Source organism: Paralichthys olivaceus, chromosome 11 (assembly GCF_024713975.1).
Source record: "Paralichthys olivaceus isolate ysfri-2021 chromosome 11, ASM2471397v2, whole genome shotgun sequence".
Lineage (NCBI taxonomy): Eukaryota > Metazoa > Chordata > Actinopteri > Pleuronectiformes > Paralichthyidae > Paralichthys > Paralichthys olivaceus.
This window is the reverse complement of record NC_091103.1, coordinates 11,585,364-11,603,744: the sequence shown is the minus strand read 5'-3', so window position 1 is coordinate 11,603,744 and position 18,381 is coordinate 11,585,364. Positions and strand designations below refer to the sequence as shown.

At 47.4% G+C, this 18,381-nt stretch overlaps 2 protein-coding genes across 2 annotated transcripts in view; both read left to right on the top strand.

The window, feature by feature from the left end:
• Window positions 1-456: 456 nt before the first annotated feature.
• The window catches only part of dner (delta/notch-like EGF repeat containing), a 57,565-nt gene continuing 39,640 nt past the window's right edge, over window positions 457-18,381 (top strand). The window contains exon 1 of the mRNA XM_069535080.1: window positions 457-1,067. Coding sequence (XP_069391181.1) covers window positions 717-1,067 — 351 coding nt within the window. The 5' untranslated portion in view covers window positions 457-716. The remainder of the gene's footprint in view (window positions 1,068-18,381) is intronic.
• Window positions 10,066-14,947, top strand: LOC138412054 (zinc finger and SCAN domain-containing protein 32-like). Its single transcript, XM_069534666.1, has 2 exons — window positions 10,066-11,444; window positions 14,796-14,947. The coding sequence occupies exons 1-2, from the start codon at window positions 10,437-10,439 to the stop codon at window positions 14,796-14,798; spliced, it is 1,011 nt and encodes a 336-aa protein (XP_069390767.1). The 5' UTR covers window positions 10,066-10,436; the 3' UTR covers window positions 14,799-14,947.

Here is an 18,381-nt window from a genome sequence, read left to right as displayed (position 1 = left end):
AGTAATGGATACTTCACTACTCAGACTCCATCAGCATGATTCTGCTGTTTTTCACACTCATTGTGGTAACATTGTTACTGCAGACCTGCTATCACTGGTTAGCAGCTGTAATCTTATGGCAAAGCTCATGAGGATTTTCTCCACCAGCACCATCCCTCCTCCTCCTCCTCCTCTTCCTCTTCCTCACCCATCCTCCCTCACCAAATCCTCCTCCCTCTCTGACTTCTTGGAAGGAGAGGTTATGGACGATGAGACTCTAAATGAGGAGGTTGCAGAGCTCCTCCACGACTCTGCACAGTGTGTTCTGCATGTCAGAGAAGCTGGAAGAGAGAGAGAGAGACGAATGTGTGCGTGTGTGTGTGGTGTTAGGGGCGGAGGGGTGAGTGTCGTCAGCTCCCATCGTCACTGTGACTCAGAGACAAAAAAGAGCAGAGAGCCCTCCCCTTCTCCTCCAGCATCCCTACCTTCTCTCCCTCAGCCTCATCACCACCAGTGAGTCGCTCTCCCTGCTGAGGCTCAGCATCCCTACAGCCTCCTCTCTCTCTCTCTCTCTCTCTCTCACACACACACACACACACACACACACACACACACACACACACACACACACAGTCTCACACCTCTCAGTTGCTGCTGAGCCCATCCAACGACCCGAGGAAGGAGAAGAGAGAAACAGCCATCACAAAGAAAAGGAGGAAAGGAGAAGAACCAGGAGGATGAGGACCAGTGTGTTGTGCAGTGTGCCGGCACTTCCCTGCTGCCGTCCCACACACTCTGTGCGCCGTTTCACATCCCCCCTGCTTCTCCCCCTCCTCCTGCTCCTGAGCAGCAGCATCAGCAGCGGCAGCAGCATCGGGGCCATCCCTTCTCCGTTCCAGCTGGCCCCGGACACCCCGGCTCCAGCTGAGCCCACCCCGACCCAGTCCTCACCGCGCCCGGACCCCTGCGAAGGCCGCCCCTGCCTCAACCGGGGCTTGTGCCTGGCCCTGCCCTCTGCCGGCAGGCCGGAGGACACCTGGGAGTACACCTGCACCTGCAGCCAGGGATTCACGGGACGCAACTGTGAGGTAGGGACACATTCAGTGTGTGTGAGTGTTTCTTTAGGTTTCACACATCATGCTTTATTTTTGTATCATTTCACTTTTGAAATGAATTCGATCACTTTACTGTATCTTTCTATATCGCATTCTTCACATCAGAGTCTCCAGGATCCGTTCTCCCTTCTGTCCTGTATTAAATATCACTCCTACCACTACCACCACCTTTCTGCTGAATCCTCTGAGAATCCACCTGATGTGTGTGATAAACCTGCATCACCGGAGTGTTTTCATTTGTATGCGTGTCGTACAGTAGGTGACGGTATGTGAGAGGCGTTCTGGCTCCTCTGCTGCTCGCGGATGTTTTTTTTCTCAGGAGCATGTGCTGCGTTGCTGTGGCAACAGGAGGAAAGGAGTGAGGTGCGAGTGTGTGTAGGAGAGATCATTGTGTGTGTGTGTGTGTGTGTGTGTGTGTGTGTCAGGAGTGAGATGTATAAAATAACAAAGATGTCCACACAGACAGAGGTGACACAATGACACTAGACATTATGGACAGGACAGTAACGCACACAGTAACACAAAAGCACATTGGACAATTTTAGTTTTGCTTCTCTCCACAAACTAAAAGTGGTGCAAAGTAACAGCCGGTCGTGTAAGATGTTGTGATCTAATTTGTGCTGTAAGGTAAAAAAAAAAATGTTGTGCTCAATAAATGTATTTGCATGTTTACCATTATCTATATTAGTGTGTGATAATGACCTCGCTCTTGTAGTTTTACTCCCTCAAACAAACTTACTTTGTGCTCTTTGCACTCACATTTTGTCTGTTTCTTTTATAAAATCCATAAATATGTCTAAATAAAAACCTTGGGGTGGGTCTGAGTAGCACTTGATGATCCCTTAGAAGATCCCTCAGAAATGATTTGCATTAGAAATGACAGCAAGTTCTGATAAGTCTAATACGGATAAACCAGTGTCACACATTCTTTTACACGTTCTCTGAAGTTGACCTAAACAACTTTGTTCCTCCTCCTGCTGTGGTTTTACATCTCTGCCAATTCAATGACATTTAAAGTCCTGAAACAGCCTCAATTTGTCCTATTTTTTGCAAAATCCAGCTCAACTGCACTGCATGAAATTCATCTGAGCTTTACAACAAACAGACTGTGGCTGAGCTTTAGCAGCTATAGGCTCAATAAGCAGCCGGGCCTGTGAGTCATGCTGGGGTGAAAGTGAGCATGTGCTCGCAGCAGCAGAGAGGATAAATGAGTCAACTGCATTATCGCTGAGGGAAAAAGAAAAGAGGACTGGGTAAACTAGAACAACCAACAGGTGGCAGCCATACACCCTTCTTTTCAGTTATATGTGCCTTTCGTGTGTGTGCATGTGGAAGGAATGTACAGATGCACATGCTGCTGGTGTAGAGGCAGGACTGAAGCTGTTCAGTGCAGCTTTTAGCCTAGGACCTGATCTCCTGATCTCCTTGTCTGTCCTGGTTTCATGTCTCAGAATAGAAAGCAGCTGCAGTTTGTTACCTCACTGCGCTCTGCTCCACACAAACCTCACAGGACGACAGCATCACGCAGCCTGAACTGAGGCCGTACTACACATTCCCAGGGGGAGAGCTTTCAGTCGCATCTTTCACGTCACTCATCTCGTGAAAAGCTCTCAGTCCTCTTATGGCTCAAAATTCAGAGATGACAACATCAACCTCATCTCAATCCATCCCTAAGAGGCAAAGCTCAGCTTCTCTCGGCCGGACCCAAGGGGAATTGTTGATTTTTTTTCTTGCTCCCCCGTCACTTCCCTCCCACTGGTTGTTTCTTCTCCGTGGAAACTGGAGCAGCGCTGAATGGAGATTCGATAAATGACCTGATTGGCTGAGCGTGGTGCTTGTTTGCATCCTCTGACCTCTGCATGTGGCAAAACAGTACTGATGAGAGAGAGGATGAGATTGAAGAAAGAGATAGAAGGAAAGGAAAAGGAGGATGATAATGAGTTAGGGGGAAACAAGAAAGATGGATTGAAGTCAGCATGTGGGGCATCATATCATTGAGTTTTCACTTGTCATTGTCTACATCCATACTACTATATTTCATTTGAAATTTGCAACTCTAAAACTACAGAGTGGTGTGGACTCCAGACGTATCCGTAGCAGAGTTGATGCATTTTCAGATGGAAACATAATAGAATGGGTGCAGCCATAGTGTCTCTCCCCAGAGAGTTCACAGACTGGTGCTAGTCGTCCTTTGACATCAATGACTTCAGAGATGAGTATAGATTTTGGGAAGAAGAATCCCACAGTCGTCTCTCCTGTCCTCATTTAGGATCAGGCTGTAGTATAAATATCTTGTCACTGTCACTGATGATGACCTGAGCTTTGAGCCTCATGTTGATGCTGTATAATGTAAGAAAAAGTACTTTTTTATAAGCTTAGTAGTTGTAATGTCAGTAGTACTTTATGAATACGTTGTATTCTTGTTTTTTGAATTTGTTGTTAATTTCTCTTTTATCCGATGGTAAGGATCACTCGCTCAAATACAAGAATCAGCTGCAGGGTTGTGTAAACGTGTGCAGTAACATTGACCTTCCTTACTTGTACAAGGTCAAGATTAAAAAAATTGTAGCCACCCATTCCATAGTGAGATTCTGTTGCTTTTGTCTGGCCAACAGATTTAAAAAGTCACTTATCCCTGCTGCCAAATTTGACCCTATGTGCTGGCTGCACAATCAATTGCCCCTCCAGGGTTGTTGAGATACCTTGAAAGAAAAGAGAAAGAGCATGAGAAAAGGGGAAGAGGAGAGCAGGTGAGAGGAAATCATGAATCTTTTCTTAAAGAGAGTAGTCTTGGTTTTGGAGCTTAGCAACGTAATTATCGAATGTCACCCTCCTTTCTCCCTCTCTACACTTTTATCTCAAATTCTCTGTCAAACCTGGGCGGATTAGAGTATGTTTTTTTTCTTTGTCTTTTTTCAAGAGCATCGTCTTTCAGTCAGAGAGCGGGACTTATCGATATCAGATTTTGTAATGCCTTCACTCCGATATTTTGTCGCTTGCTCTCAGATTTCTTGTGCTCCAGCTTCAGCTCTTCTCCTCGTGCTCATGTTGCTTCTCTACACACATGAAAAATGTGATCTAGAATATTTGTTTCTATGTTTGAATTCTTTTGTGCAACAGGTCTGTGAAAGTTACCAACAGGATGCCAGTTGTAGTGATGGCAACACTGTCGTTCACTGTATTTCTTTGAGTATCTCGTACAGGCAGTTACTTTAACCTGGTTCATGCACTCCTGCTGTCCACTGCAGTTTTTGGAAGATTGTTATGTTATTATATTTTGCAACATTTTGAAATAATGTTTTGTGGTTTTATTCCCATGGCTCTGTTTTTGTTTTGTAGTTCTATACTGTAGGTATCAAATAAGCTCTAATGCAAACCACAGCTTCAGGCACCAGTGGGAACAATCCCACTCTACTTGTTAAACTAACTGAGATTTCATATCATCCTGCACCTTTTGGGGAAGGCTGCGGGCGAGACGTCCTGCTGGAAATCACTGCCACTCGTCTTTCTCTGAGTTATTGGCTTCTCAGCTTCGAGCTTATTCATTATTGAAAGGTTGAATGGCCTGTTGTGCACCCTGATGGATAAGGTAACTTGCTACACACACACACACAAACACACACACATTCACACACACAAACGGACAATAGGGCCGTGGCAGCGCAAAACAGCCATTTGTCAAGAAGCAGGTCCAGGAAGCTCTTGCAGGGGTGCTCAGCCATTCAGTGATATGAAGGCAGTGGATCATATGTATTTGCAGAGTGAAATTAGGTTTACAGGCTCAGCATCAGGAACGCAGAGTGGACTCTTTTTATTTGGAGACAGGACGTGGGACTGAAGATGATGAAAGAGGTGATATAGCCAAGAAGCACAGAAGTAATTCATCTTTTACTGCAGCAGACTGTTCAGACTTGGTTTAATAAGCTCACACAGAGGCAGTCAGAACTGTGATGGACGGGATGTTTTCTGATCTTGTTTTTAATACAAATCTCAGCCAAGAGTTTAGCTCTTCGTCCTCTCAACACCTAAGTCACTGCTCTGAGTTTCACTCTCAGGCTTTGTACTGATGTTCTCCTGTCACTCAGTGTAAGAACATAATAAAGGAATCATTTGATATTTTGGGAAAAACACTTAGATGAGAAGATTATTCCCTCTTTCATCTCTGCGAAGGACGAAGCAATAGCAACTCCTTGGCTTCGATTAGCATAAAGACAGGAAACCATGGACCGTATATAAAGGTGGACAAATGGCAGCTACCCAAAAGCCAGATCATCTCAAACACCCCCTGGTGACTGGCTGCAGTGTAGACCATAAACCCCACCATGTTAGTGGATGGGACACGATAAAAAAGTCCAACAACATATATATTTAGCATATGTATTAGTGGGACCTTGATACCACGGCTCCACACCTGCGCTGACCCTGGCTCCAAATGATGTCATCATTATGGTGGCCCCCGTATCAGGGATATTTTGGCTTCATTTTTGCACAGTTGGAGGAAGTGGAGGTGCCGTGTCCATCTTTATTTTCAGTCTATACTGAAAACTGGTGGAAATGGCAAACCTGGCAGCTCTGATGGTTTCACTGACAGCATCACTGAGACAAAACTTAACACACAGGATATCATTTCTTAAGGCTGAGTCTGTCACCGAGCCAGGAGCTCTTTCTGCTACTAGTCTTGATGCTAAGCTAAAGTACCCAGCTGCTGGCTTCATATTCACTGTGCAGACATGATGGTGTTACTTATATTGATTATATGCATTCATATTTCTAATGTTGCATTGGATCCAAATTTAAACCTAGAGGAAACTGGATAAAGCAGCAGCATGTTGACATACGAAGCACTGTTCTCTTTAATCTTGATGATTTGGTTAGAAACATGTCAAATATCTCAAACTCTGCAGATTTATTGTTTTCAGTCGGCAGCAGAACAATTCGACATTGAGATGTGAAGGCAGCGGTAAACTTTGAATAGAATTCCTAGAACAGAAATTCATTTGGAAATCATGGCTCAACATGACAACATCTCCATATACAGTAAATATAAAGTGTGTGTGTGTGTGTGTGTGTGTGTGTGTGTGTGTGTGTGTGTGTGTGTGTGTGTGTGTGTGTGTGTGTGAGATAGTTATACTTGTCTCCCTGGGCCAATCACTCTGCTGCTACAGATTCAGTCTGAGCTACATTCAATTAAGCGCAGCTCAAAGCTCATCATCAGCCTTTGGTGTCTTTGATATCCCTGGTTTGTTAGTCCGAGGGAATATAGAGGCCTCAAGGAATATGCTTTTACATAAGCATATATATCTATGTGTGTGTGTGTGCTGGGTTCTTTTTTTTTTGCTCTATTTACTGAAGCAGTTCTGTGGAATGCAGTCTCAGAGGATCCTCCACATGTTCCGCTGTGTTTTTCTAAGTAGTAATTAAATAAAATAGGGCAGCAAACAATTATTATTGTCATTAGTGATTAATTTCATACCATCTTTACAAACACTTCAGGTAATATGCAATGAATCTTCACACTGGTTTGTTTAGTGTAACACAGCAGTGTTGTTCTCTGTCCTGTCATCACGAGTTCTCCACATGTTTATTCTGTCGTGTGAATATCTGCTCTTCCGCCACTAAGGCTGAAAAATGGCGTCCCCCTCTATTTATGTGCTCTTACCTTTTACACACTGCAATGCAGAATCAAGACAAAGCGGAGGGACATACACCAAACAGGCTGCTTCGCGTCACACGTCTGATTCCAGGAGGCTGATTCCTATTCTCTTCTATTTCTGAATAAAGACACATTTCATTATTATTGTTTTTTTGTATTATTACAGTATAAAAACAATAATAATATTTAAATGATGTTTTACATTTATATAGCAACTTTGAAATACAGATGCTAAGTGCTTTACAAGTTAAAATTGAATATAAAGCAAACAATGAAAAGCATTTGAAGATCACAGAGCATTAGAGTAGAAATATGAGAATGAAAATGTTAAAGGTAGACTCGTACCCACATGCTGCAATTACAAGCCACAATTTAAATCTATTTTTGACCAGTTCACCATTAATAAAGAACATGTAAGGACACATACTAGATTATCAAGTATCCAAAGTAGAAAGTTTAGATAAAAATAGACTCTGGTTTATTAAGTGAGTAAGTATTGCAGTTTTCACACTTAACCTGGCAAACAGATGGTAAACTGCTGCGTTTTGGGAAACATGCATCCTCATGTAATTAGTTACAGATTGTATGATGAAAGCGGGCGGCGTTACTGTGGTAACAGGCTGCTTTACAACCCTGCTGATATTTTGGATACAGCAGGAAAAAAGCCTCCTTTGAGTTATCATCAGTGAGCTGTCACTGCCCTTCATGTGGTCGTCCTCAGATGTGCTGCTTTAAATCAGGACGGCTCGTGGCCAACGGCTTTGGTCATTTCCATATCACACATCAGCCGGCCTTTTGATCTGTGGTGAGTGCACGAGGAGGTGAGGACTGATGCATATTGATGATACAGGAGATGAAACATGATCTGCAGCGGACATGAGAGCTTCAGCACCAAACACTGAGGCCGTATCAATGGCCACAGTCACGTGTGGTTCTGTTATGGCAGCTCAAACTCGTAGATTTGATATATGACTCGTCAGCTCCCTCACTGCACTCAGCTAAGCTAAAGTCAGAGCGAAGGCCTGTGCACACATTCATTTGTACATTATTTAAGCAAAAATAGTCTAAGAAGATCAACTTCCTCCTCTATTCAGTCGGATCATTTACTTGTTGATTGGTTTAATATGTTTGTCTTTACTCATTGCTCACAGTTATTTGTGTCTTTTAAAGGATGTGATGTTTCCTTACTTCATGCTGTGATCAACTAAGCTGTTAACAAACAAACAACCTTTGTCAAATTAAATTTCACTGGTTACAACGGCCCAAAAATGTGGAAGAAAAAGTGAAAGAAGTAAAAGAACTAAATAAAATGAGTAAAGTAAGATTAAAACATAATAGACATCTTTCACTACAGACTGAATAGCACAGGTTGAATAGAACCTATTCAGTATCTGCACGTTGGAACACCTGACTTCTCACATCTGCATCTGTATTTCTTTTCTTTCTTTTATCTGCTGCCAGTCATTATGTCCAGAGCTCTCATCTCTGTGTCTGCAGCTGAAACTTCCCTCCGTGTCCCAGATAAAGAAATTACATTTCTCCCAGTGGTTTAGCGTAGGTGTTGTTTTTAATTGCTTTTTGTCTGCCCTTGATGCTATTTTTAACTTAAATGGAGCAGTGAGTTGTGTCACTGTGTGCTGTATAATATAAGAGAGGGCAGAACTGCTCTTACTCAGCAGTAATTCAGCCCTGTAATAACCCGACACCATCACTGTCACTTCTGATGTTTAGTTGTTGTTGCTGCTGCTCTCAAATTAATGAGTGGATATGGCAAGAGGGAGGTTTCCCAGTGTGTGTGTGTGTGTGTGTGTGTGTGTGTGTGTGTGTGTGTGTGTGTGTTATTTTGTTAATATTACATTATTATCATGCAGAGGGGGAAGACAAAATAATTCTACCACCTGTGCCTGCAGTGCAGTATCAACACAAACTGAACTGATTACAGTATAAGTCACAAAGGTTTTCAGGACTGTTTCATTTTTGGTGAATCCGGCTGCCATCTGAGTTTAGGAGTGATGTGTTTTTTCAGTAGATTAAGATGATTCTCTCCCTCCCATCATCCTTTAAACCCCAACAAGCCCCAGGCTTTCAAATGATTTTAACATGAGATATTCCTTTATTAGTCCCACTTTGGGGGATTTTGTCTTGTTGCACCAGCAAAGGGATAAGTTACACACTAACCCTAAAAGTATCTTTACTTAATTAAGTAAGTATGTAAAGATGCAATTTAAACAAAACAATAGGGTCCTCTCACCTTCAGGGGAATATACCATAAACAAAGGGGAATATAAAAATGAGAACGTAATATGTCCAATGCAAACACAACATCTAGAGTGTGACAGTGTTGCATGTATAGGAAATGATCACAGTCAAAATTGCAGGTCACATGTCCACAGACCACGAGGATAACAAATTAGTAAACAATTAAAAAGCCAATCAGATGGTATTTGTTTGACGTATTTGTCCCCCTCTGGACAGGCCTCCATGATTGCATTACCTCGATCATTGTTAGATATAAGATATCGCAAAGCTAGGTGAGGGGGTCAAGGAGGAGGAAACAGATTGATGGGAAACAGATTCTGGTCTGGATGTGTTTTAGACCTCTGCTTAGATCTGGTATTAACATCTGTTCTGAGGGATCCGATCACAAGTTCAGGTGAGAGCACTCACACGTGTCCTGAGAGGAAATCACTCAGATCACATTCAGAGGTGGTCTGGGACACACATGTTTTTTCTACTTTTTCTACAGGACCACCAGGTCCACTGACGTCTCTAACCTGCTGCAGTTTAAACACATCTACGCTTCTCAGTGCACATATGTGGATTTGTCCCACTGCCCTATAATGATGAATTTTTGGTAAGATCTTTCTTCATAGCTGTGCACATTCACTCATTTAATACCTTCTGAGTCTCCTCTCACACACAGCACAAACATTCCCATCTGACACATCTGTAAACTCAAACTGGGCAGAAACAACATAATTCGATCTTCACCAACACAAATGACATACGTGATTATTTGCATATATAGCAGGGAAGTGAGATCCAATCAGAAGTGGTCACAGGAGAAACACGTTTTGACATAAGGTGTGAACAGAGGAAGCCAACTCTGTCAACTTGTGATCAGATCTCTCAGGATGGATGTTAATAGCAGGTCTGAGCAGGGCCTTAGTGTTAGAGTGTGTGTCATCCACTGCTGTGTTGACCTTCTTTTCTGAAAAAGAGTCAATGAGTGTGTAACAGATGCAGGATTGACTGTAGCCGTCTCCCCCTCAGACACACACAACTTGCCAAATAAGTTGAACTGACATTACGTTATTGTGGCGGTGGGGTATGGTTAGGGCGCCCACTGCTGGACAACAGGGAGGAGTGGCTCAGCCGGTGATCCGACAGCTGGGCAGAATCAGGTAATCAGGGCAATCAATAAAAGCATGCTTGTAACCTGGTTCTGCCTCTTGTAGTAGGCTGGCGTCCCGAGACCCCGAGAGCGGCGGACGTGTGCGTGTGTGAGCGGGATTGAAGACCCACCGAGACGAAGTGAAAGAGCAGAGACAGACATACATGTGTGGGTGGGTTGCCAAGGAAGGCAACGATAATAAAAGACTTTACGCCAGCCATTCTCTCCTCCCGTCATTCCCCGGAGTGGGCCGAGTATTCCCACAAGTGGCGCCCGAACAGGGACGGAGAGGAGAATGGAGGGACAGAGCGGCTGGGAACAGGCAATACAGTGCCTGTTGGCGATGCAGCAGCAGCAGACCCAGGCACTCACAACCATCGCGGCAGAACAGCGGGAGGACCGGGCTCTCCTGCGGGAGTGGATCCAGCGTCCGGCCACCCCGCCGCCAGAGCCGGGGACTAGCTCCCGGCGGCCGCCGGCGGTGTCCCTCCAGAGGATGACACCGGAGGACGACACCGAGGCGTATTTGGACCTCTTTGAGGGCACGGCGGAGGCCTGCGGGTGGCCGGAGGAGGAGAGGGCGGTTCGTTTGCTGCCGCTGCTCACCGGTGCGGCGCAGCTGGCCGCCCACAGTCTGCCGGCTTCCTCTCGGCAGGACTACCAGCGGCTGAGGAAGGCAATCCTGGACCGGCTGGGTTGCACACCGGAGGGACACCGACGCCGGTTCAGGGACCTCACCTTCGGGGAAGCCGGCCGCCCCTTCGCCTACGCGCAGCAGCTCCTCGATGCGGCGGGGAGATGGCTCCAGCCAGGGCACAACTCGGCGGAGGACGTCGTGGGGCAGGTGGCGCTGGAGCAATTCATCGCCGGCTTGCCCACCTCCACGGCCAACTGGGTCCAGTGCCACCGCCCCGCTGACATGCAACAGGCCATCATCCTGGCAGAGGACCACCTCTCCCTTCCCCGGAGGAGTCAGAAGGAGGAAGCCCGGCAGCAGGGCGTCCCGGCGGGGCGTCCCATACCGGCCCCAAGGAAACGCGTTCCCCCACCCCTACCCGGCGGGACGGCTCCGCCCGCGGGACCGGGGAATGCGAGAGCAGAGGCTGCTCCTCGGGGCCCAGCCTACGCGCCGGGTCGACCGGCACCATGGGGGGCTCCTCAAACGCCGGGGCAGGAGTGCTGGCGGTGCGGCCAGTCGGGCCACTTCAGGCGGGAGTGCCCGCTGATGGAGGTGGGGCAGCTGGTCAGGGTGGCCGGGCCGCCAGCCTCTTCCCACGGCCCGGGAGAGACGTACCATATACCGGTATGTATACAGGGGGGTACACACCAAGCTCTGCTGGACACGGGCTGTAATCAGACGATGATCCACCAGCGCTTGGTTCGAACGGGGGCATTGATGGAGGCATCGTGGGTGAAGGTGAGGTGTGTGCATGGGGATATTCACGAATACCCAGTGGTGACTCTGCTAATTTCATATAAGGGAAAAAAACATAGAGTCGAGGCAGGGGTTAGTCCCCGTCTCACGCACCCCCTGATTTTGGGCACAGATTGGCCGGGGTTCCGGGGACAGGCGAGAGCGGCGGTGGGGGTGCGTTCACGTGCGGTAGGGAAATGTGAGTTGTGTGCGGTGCTCACCGGGGAAACAGAGCCCGAGACTGTCGGGGGGGCGGCGGGACTAGCGGAGCCTCGCCCGGAGGCTCCTCTAATCCCCCCGGTGAGCCCCATGGACGATTTTCCACTCGAACAGTCTCGGGACGAGACCCTCCGCCACGCTTTCGATCAGGTGGTGAGTATTGACGGCTCCGCTGTTTCTCCGAACGCAGCACACTCTCACCCACACTTTTCGATCATTAGGGACAGGTTGTATCGTGTGAGCCGTGACACACAGACAGGAGAAGAAATCACCCAGTTGTTGGTGCCGAAAAGCCGTCGGGAAATGGTTTTCCAGGCGGCTCACTATAACCCCATGTCCGGGCACCTAGGGTATGAGAAGTCACTGAACCGGATAATGGCCCGCTTTTATTGGCCGGGCATTCGCGCGGACGTGAGTCGGTGGTGCGCGTCTTGTCGCGAATGTCAGCTGGTTAACCCGCCGGCCACACCAAAAGCGCCGTTGCGCCCTCTTCCACTGATTGAGGTACCTTTCGAGAGAATTGGCATGGACCTCATCGGGCCATTAGACCGGAGTGCACGGGGACATCGCTTTGTGTTGGTTCTAGTGGATTACGCAACGCGATATCCCGAGGCAGTGCCGCTGCGGACCATCTCCGCGAAGAGCGTGGCGCAGGCACTGTTTCAGGTTATCTCCCGTGTCGGGATTCCGAAAGAAATCCTGACGGATCAGGGCACCTCCTTTATGTCACGTACACTACGCGAGCTGTATGAATTGCTGGGCGTCCATTCAATCCGGACTAGTGTTTACCACCCACAGACCGACGGGCTGGTGGAGCGGTTTAACAAGACACTAAAGAACATGATTCGTAAGTTCGTGCACGAGGATAGCCGCAATTGGGATAAATGGTTAGACCCTCTGTTATTTGCAGTGCGGGAGGTTCCCCAGTCCTCCACAGGATTTTCCCCATTTGAACTGTTGTTTGGCCGGAAACCTCGGGGCGTCTTGGACCTGGTAAAAGAAGACTGGGAGACGGGTCCGAGCGCTTCCAAAAACGAGATTCAGTACGTGCTGGACCTGCGAGCAAAACTCCATTCACTTGGGGTATTATCACGGGAGAATTTGCTCCAGGCCCAGCAACGTCAGCAGCGCCTGTATAACAGAGGGACGAAACTAAGAACATTTGATCCGGGAGATAAAGTCCTTGTATTGCTCCCCTCCTCTAGCTCCAAATTACTCGCCAAGTGGCAAGGGCCCTTCGTGGTCACACGACGAGTGGGGGAGGTAGACTATGAAGTAGTGCGGTCTGACAGGGGTGGGGCCACACAGATCTACCACCTCAACCTCCTTAAAAAGTGGAGAGAGGTGGCCTCTGTTTCTCTGGCTACCACGGTGATCGAGAGAGATGAGTTGGGACCGGAGGTATCAAAACCGGATTATTCTGCCCCGGTCAGTTATGACGACCATCTCTCGCCAAGCCAGAGAGCAGAGGTTGCGAAAGTGCAGCGGCGGTTTGCCGATGTGTTCTCCCCCTTGCCAGGACGCACTACGCTCATACACCACCACATAGAGACCCCCCCGGGCGTGACGGTGCGTTCACGGCCCTATCGTTTGCCGGAGCACAAGCGGAAAATTGTGCAGACGGAGCTTCAGGCCATGCTGGAGATGGGGGTAATAGAAGAATCCCACAGTGACTGGTGTTGCCCCGTGGTGCTTGCGCGCAAGACCGATGGGTCAACACGGTTCTGTGTGGATTATCGGAGGGTGAATGCGGTGTCCAAGTTTGATGCCTATCCAATGCCCCGGGTCGACGAACTCCTGGACCGGCTAGGCACGGCTCGCTTTTTCACGACACTGGATTTGACCAAGGGCTACTGGCAGATCCCCTTGTCTCCAGAGTCCAGGGAAAAAACGGCCTTCTCCACTCCGTACGGTTTGTACCAGTTTGTCACACTTCCGTTCGGGTTGTTCGGGGCCCCAGCCACATTTCAACGCCTCATGGACCGGGTTCTGCGGCCGCACTTCGCATATGCTGCAGCCTACTTAGATGATGTGATCATTTATAGTGAGACCTGGGAGCAGCATATGCGGCAGGTGGGGGCGGTGCTCGAGTCCCTGAGGCGGGCGGGGCTCACGGCCAACCCGAAGAAGTGTGCGGTGGGACGGAGGGAGGTACGGTATCTGGGGTACCACTTGGGGGGCGGACAGGTGCGGCCGCAGGTAGAGAAGACCGCAGCGGTTGCGGCCTGCCCAGCGCCCAAGACGAAAAAAGAGGTCAGGAGGTTTTTGGGTCTGGCCGGTTACTACAGACGCTTTATTCCAGCCTTTTCAGAGCTGGCCAGCCCCCTGACCGACCTGACCCGAAAGGGTGCCTCAGATCCGGTCCAGTGGACGGAGCAGTGTCAGCTGGCGTTTGAGAGGGTTAAGCTAGCCCTCTGTGGTAAGCCACTGCTGTATACTCCTAACTTTTCTCTCCCTTTTGTCCTGCAGACAGACGCCTCGAACAGTGGGCTGGGGGCCGTTTTGTCCCAGGAGGTGGAGGGGACCGACCGCCCCGTACTGTATATTAGCAGGAAGCTGGTTCAGCGGGAGAAGAGTTACAGTACGGTGGAAAAGGAGTGCCTCGCCATTCGGTGGGCGGTCGGGGCCCTCCGCTATTACCTCCTGGGGCGCCCTTTCACCCTCTGGTCGGACCATGCCCCGCTCCAGTGGCTCCACCGCATGAAGGATGCCAACGCGCGGATCACTCGCTGGTATCTGGCTTTGCAGCCATTCAACTTCAAGGTGATCCACAGGCCGGGTACCCGGATGGTCGTGGCCGACTTCCTCTCCCGCTCGGCGGAGGGGGGGGGTGGGCTTGCGGCCGGCGGGATCCCGGCCTGAGTCGGGCGGTGGGGGTATGTGGCGGTGGGGTATGGTTAGGGCGCCCACTGCTGGACAACAGGGAGGAGTGGCTCAGCCGGTGATCCGACAGCTGGGCAGAATCAGGTAATCAGGGCAATCAATAAAAGCATGCTTGTAACCTGGTTCTGCCTCTTGTAGTAGGCTGGCGTCCCGAGACCCCGAGAGCGGCGGACGTGTGCGTGTGTGAGCGGGATTGAAGACCCACCGAGACGAAGTGAAAGAGCAGAGACAGACATACATGTGTGGGTGGGTTGCCAAGGAAGGCAACGATAATAAAAGACTTTACGCCAGCCATTCTCTCCTCCCGTCATTCCCCGGAGTGGGCCGAGTATTCCCACAGTTATTTAATGAAGTCAGCTGGGAGACAGGCCAGCCCGACAGTGGTGCATGTGTTTGTGTGTGTGTATGGTGTGCGTCATGAACATCGCCTCTTAGCCGCAGACAATAAATGCCAGATTCATCCCCAAAAATCCCATCAGGACCAGCAGAGCACCTCCGACAGGGAAAGGAGCGAGACGCAGTCACCAGCCCCGGGCTTCAGACACAGAGATTAGCTCGTACTAACAGCTGGGACTGTCTGCCAGTTGATAGCAGAGGTGCCTCGCAAAAATGTTGGCTGTCTGTTTGGGGATTGTGCTGGAAATGTATTCATCACAAAGTAAGCCTGAAATAATGGAGAAGTTACAACTAAACCTGCGGGTTTTGTTAAAAGAGTTTCTAATTGTAGTTGGAGGAGGGCGTCGCTAACACGAACATCAAACTCAAAATGTTGAAATAAAATGAATTAGTTGAATACACTTTACTTGTATGACGTTCTACATGCAAATCTACTTTAAATAACTTCAAGTTAAGACAGTTGAATAGAGAGACTACTGTTCTTTTCTATGGACTGCGTTAAAAAAAGGAAGCAAATGTAACTGAACTGACAACGACGCCAGACGCAAACCTTGTTTCAGACTTTCAGGTGTGGAAACATCTTTAATTTCTTTTACAAACAGATTATTTCAACTTTATGTTCAGTGTTGAGTGACGAGTGGGCAGTGATGTAAGTGTCATACATTACACTTGTGTCTGAGCTGTCGGGAAAAGAGTCAAACTCTCTGCTAGAAGAAATCAATCCTGTCTGGAGCTCCTGCTGATTCATCCTCAGCAGCTCCACTCTGATCACATCAAACCTTATCGATCTGCCGTCAATCGCTGTTCATCAGCGGGGGTGCTTCACAGTTATGAAATTGCCCTTCTTATGTTCACAACAAGAAACTTTTGTAACTTTAACTTTAATTTTATTCTTTTATACTACTATGTGTGTGGTTTTGACACATATTGAACTGTTAATTGACTTGGTACAATGCGTCCATGGATTGAATGTCAAAAATATTTTAAATGCTGAATCCTCATATGGATCCACATTAAAATACACGTAGTGACCTTTACAGGATAAAAGTATATTTTCCATCTCATTCAAAGTAGCTCATGAAACAATATTAATAACTTTAATATCGACTCCTTTAAAAGGCCTGAATTTCCCCCCTAATGACGACTTGTTCTTTGGCCTATTTTCAAACTTTCCACACGGTTTTATTGAATTCTGCTTTTGAGTCTCATGGAAATATTAAATAACAATGACTTAATCCCATTAATATTGCCTCAGTAGCCAAAGTTTGGGTATTCATATCGTCCTCTGAGCCACAGAGCTCCACTGTTTCCCAAAGAATATAAAAGATCCCTGAGACCATTCTGCTGCACTGGGCAGCACAACATGTGTATCCATCCACCGCTGTAAATAGTTCTCTACAAATCGACAGTACCTACTGAATTTAGGATTTTAAGTATATTTCTCTTCAATAGTAACCAATACGTTTGAGGCCCAGAGCCAGAGAGAATGAGAGTCAGGATATATTAATGCGTTGTCTGCACTACTGCGGATATGTTTTTGAACGGATATTCTTTAATCTCTGTCCAACTTTGTTTGTGATCATTTCTACATCAATGATTCAGAGAAGATCCACGTGACCATGCTCAGTGAGCTTATTCTCCTTGATGTAGATGGCCTAACTTAAAAACTAAATCAATAGAAGCCCCTCTTTTTTCCCTTTGTATCTTTGTTCATGATTATTTGACATCTGTTTTGTCACTTTATCTAAGACAGGCCTTTCTGGAACACAGCAACAATGGGGAGGTTTTGAAAATCTGCACTTTGGAACACATTTGTAAAAATGCCTGTGTTCCGTGTGGACGAGAGGCCCAAACAGAGTGAAAAGTTCATTTGGCATGAGATGAACTACCACATTGTTGACTTTTGTTGTTTCATGAAATTTGCTGACAATAACCCAAAAAATATAAAACACCAGACAGTCTTCTTTTGTCACATTGACCACTATTTTCAGGAAAAAAAGCACTGAGTGGTATTTGGTGTTGTCAGTTCAGATGATACCTCCTGTCATCCCTCATCTTGTCATTGTTTGGACGTGTTCTGTAAATGATTTTGCAAATAACAGTCGGCTGGTTCGGACCTTCTCTCACGGAATGAAAACGCTGCATCCTCACCGTCGTGGCTCCTTAAAACAATTCCTCCTCTTTTTCTTCGTCGTCTTTGGGGACAAAGTCGGCGGGAGGAGAGCGATGATGCATGTCCAGTGTCGACTCCCACTATGAGACCCAGTTTTCTCTGCTCTGCCAGCATTCCTCTTGCAGGGTCACCATGGCAACAGAGCAATGACGAGGGGGAGCTAAGAGATCAACAGGTTGAGAGCACCATCGAGCAGAAAATGTCAAGAGCTACTTCCTGTTATATCACATCACACATCTGACAAATCACATGGCCTACATCCAGAACATTTATTCTGAAGGAGGAATGACATGTTTTCAGTGTTGCTCCTCGTACGGACCAGGACTTTTATGTGTCGTGACTTGACTGCCTGCTCGGTGTTGCCTGACTTCCTGTGAGGAAGTTAAAATGAGCGGAGTTAATTTGCATCACATTTTTAAGGTGATAAATGGAGCAGGATGTTACACTTCCAGCATTTCAGTGACTAATTCCCTGTGGCAGCACGACCGAGCTCCAGACACATTTTTAGCCCGATGTTAAAGAGATGAAAAAAGGGGATCGTTTCATAATTTTCAGATCTGCTCTTTACTGATTCAAACAATAAAACACGGCCTGAAAATCAGTTTACTCAAAGTGACGAAAGTCTCAAGATGCCTCGTGTCTTTGATTTGGTTCCAGAAACGGTTTTGCTTTCATGCCAGCGCCCGTCTAATCAAGTCAGCGGTAGGTGTCACCTTTTTTTTCATACAGTGGATATCTTGTTTGGCAAGGAACCGTCTGTGTATGTAGGTCAGAGCGAACGGCAAGCTTTGAGATCAGAGCACGTAATGACAACCATATCTACCAGCTGTGGCCTGAGACAGAGGCCGTCTTATGTCGCGTTATAGTTTTTTTCTCCTGCAGAAAAGACTTTACTGTAACGTATAACAACTAATGTCCCCGCTCCTCGGCAAGTCGGCTCACAGTTGGTAGTAACTTTTTATGTCGAAAGTAATGATGAAACAGCGTGTCACACAGTGAGGCAGCTTAAAAAGCCAGAAGGAGGGCTTCCATCCAAATCATTAAGTCCTCTGTGTTGCACAGCAGTGTCTGCATCTGATTTAACGCTTTGGAGGAGGCAGCAGAGAGAAAGTACAGAAAAACAGCTGCTGACCCAGTGTTGCTACGGCTACACTG

What these genes read in the sequence shown, in the direction of transcription:
- LOC138412054 (XM_069534666.1), top strand. Translation starts at nt 10,437, where the DNA reads ATGGAGGGACAGAGCGGCTGGGAACAGGCAATACAGTGCCTGTTGGCG.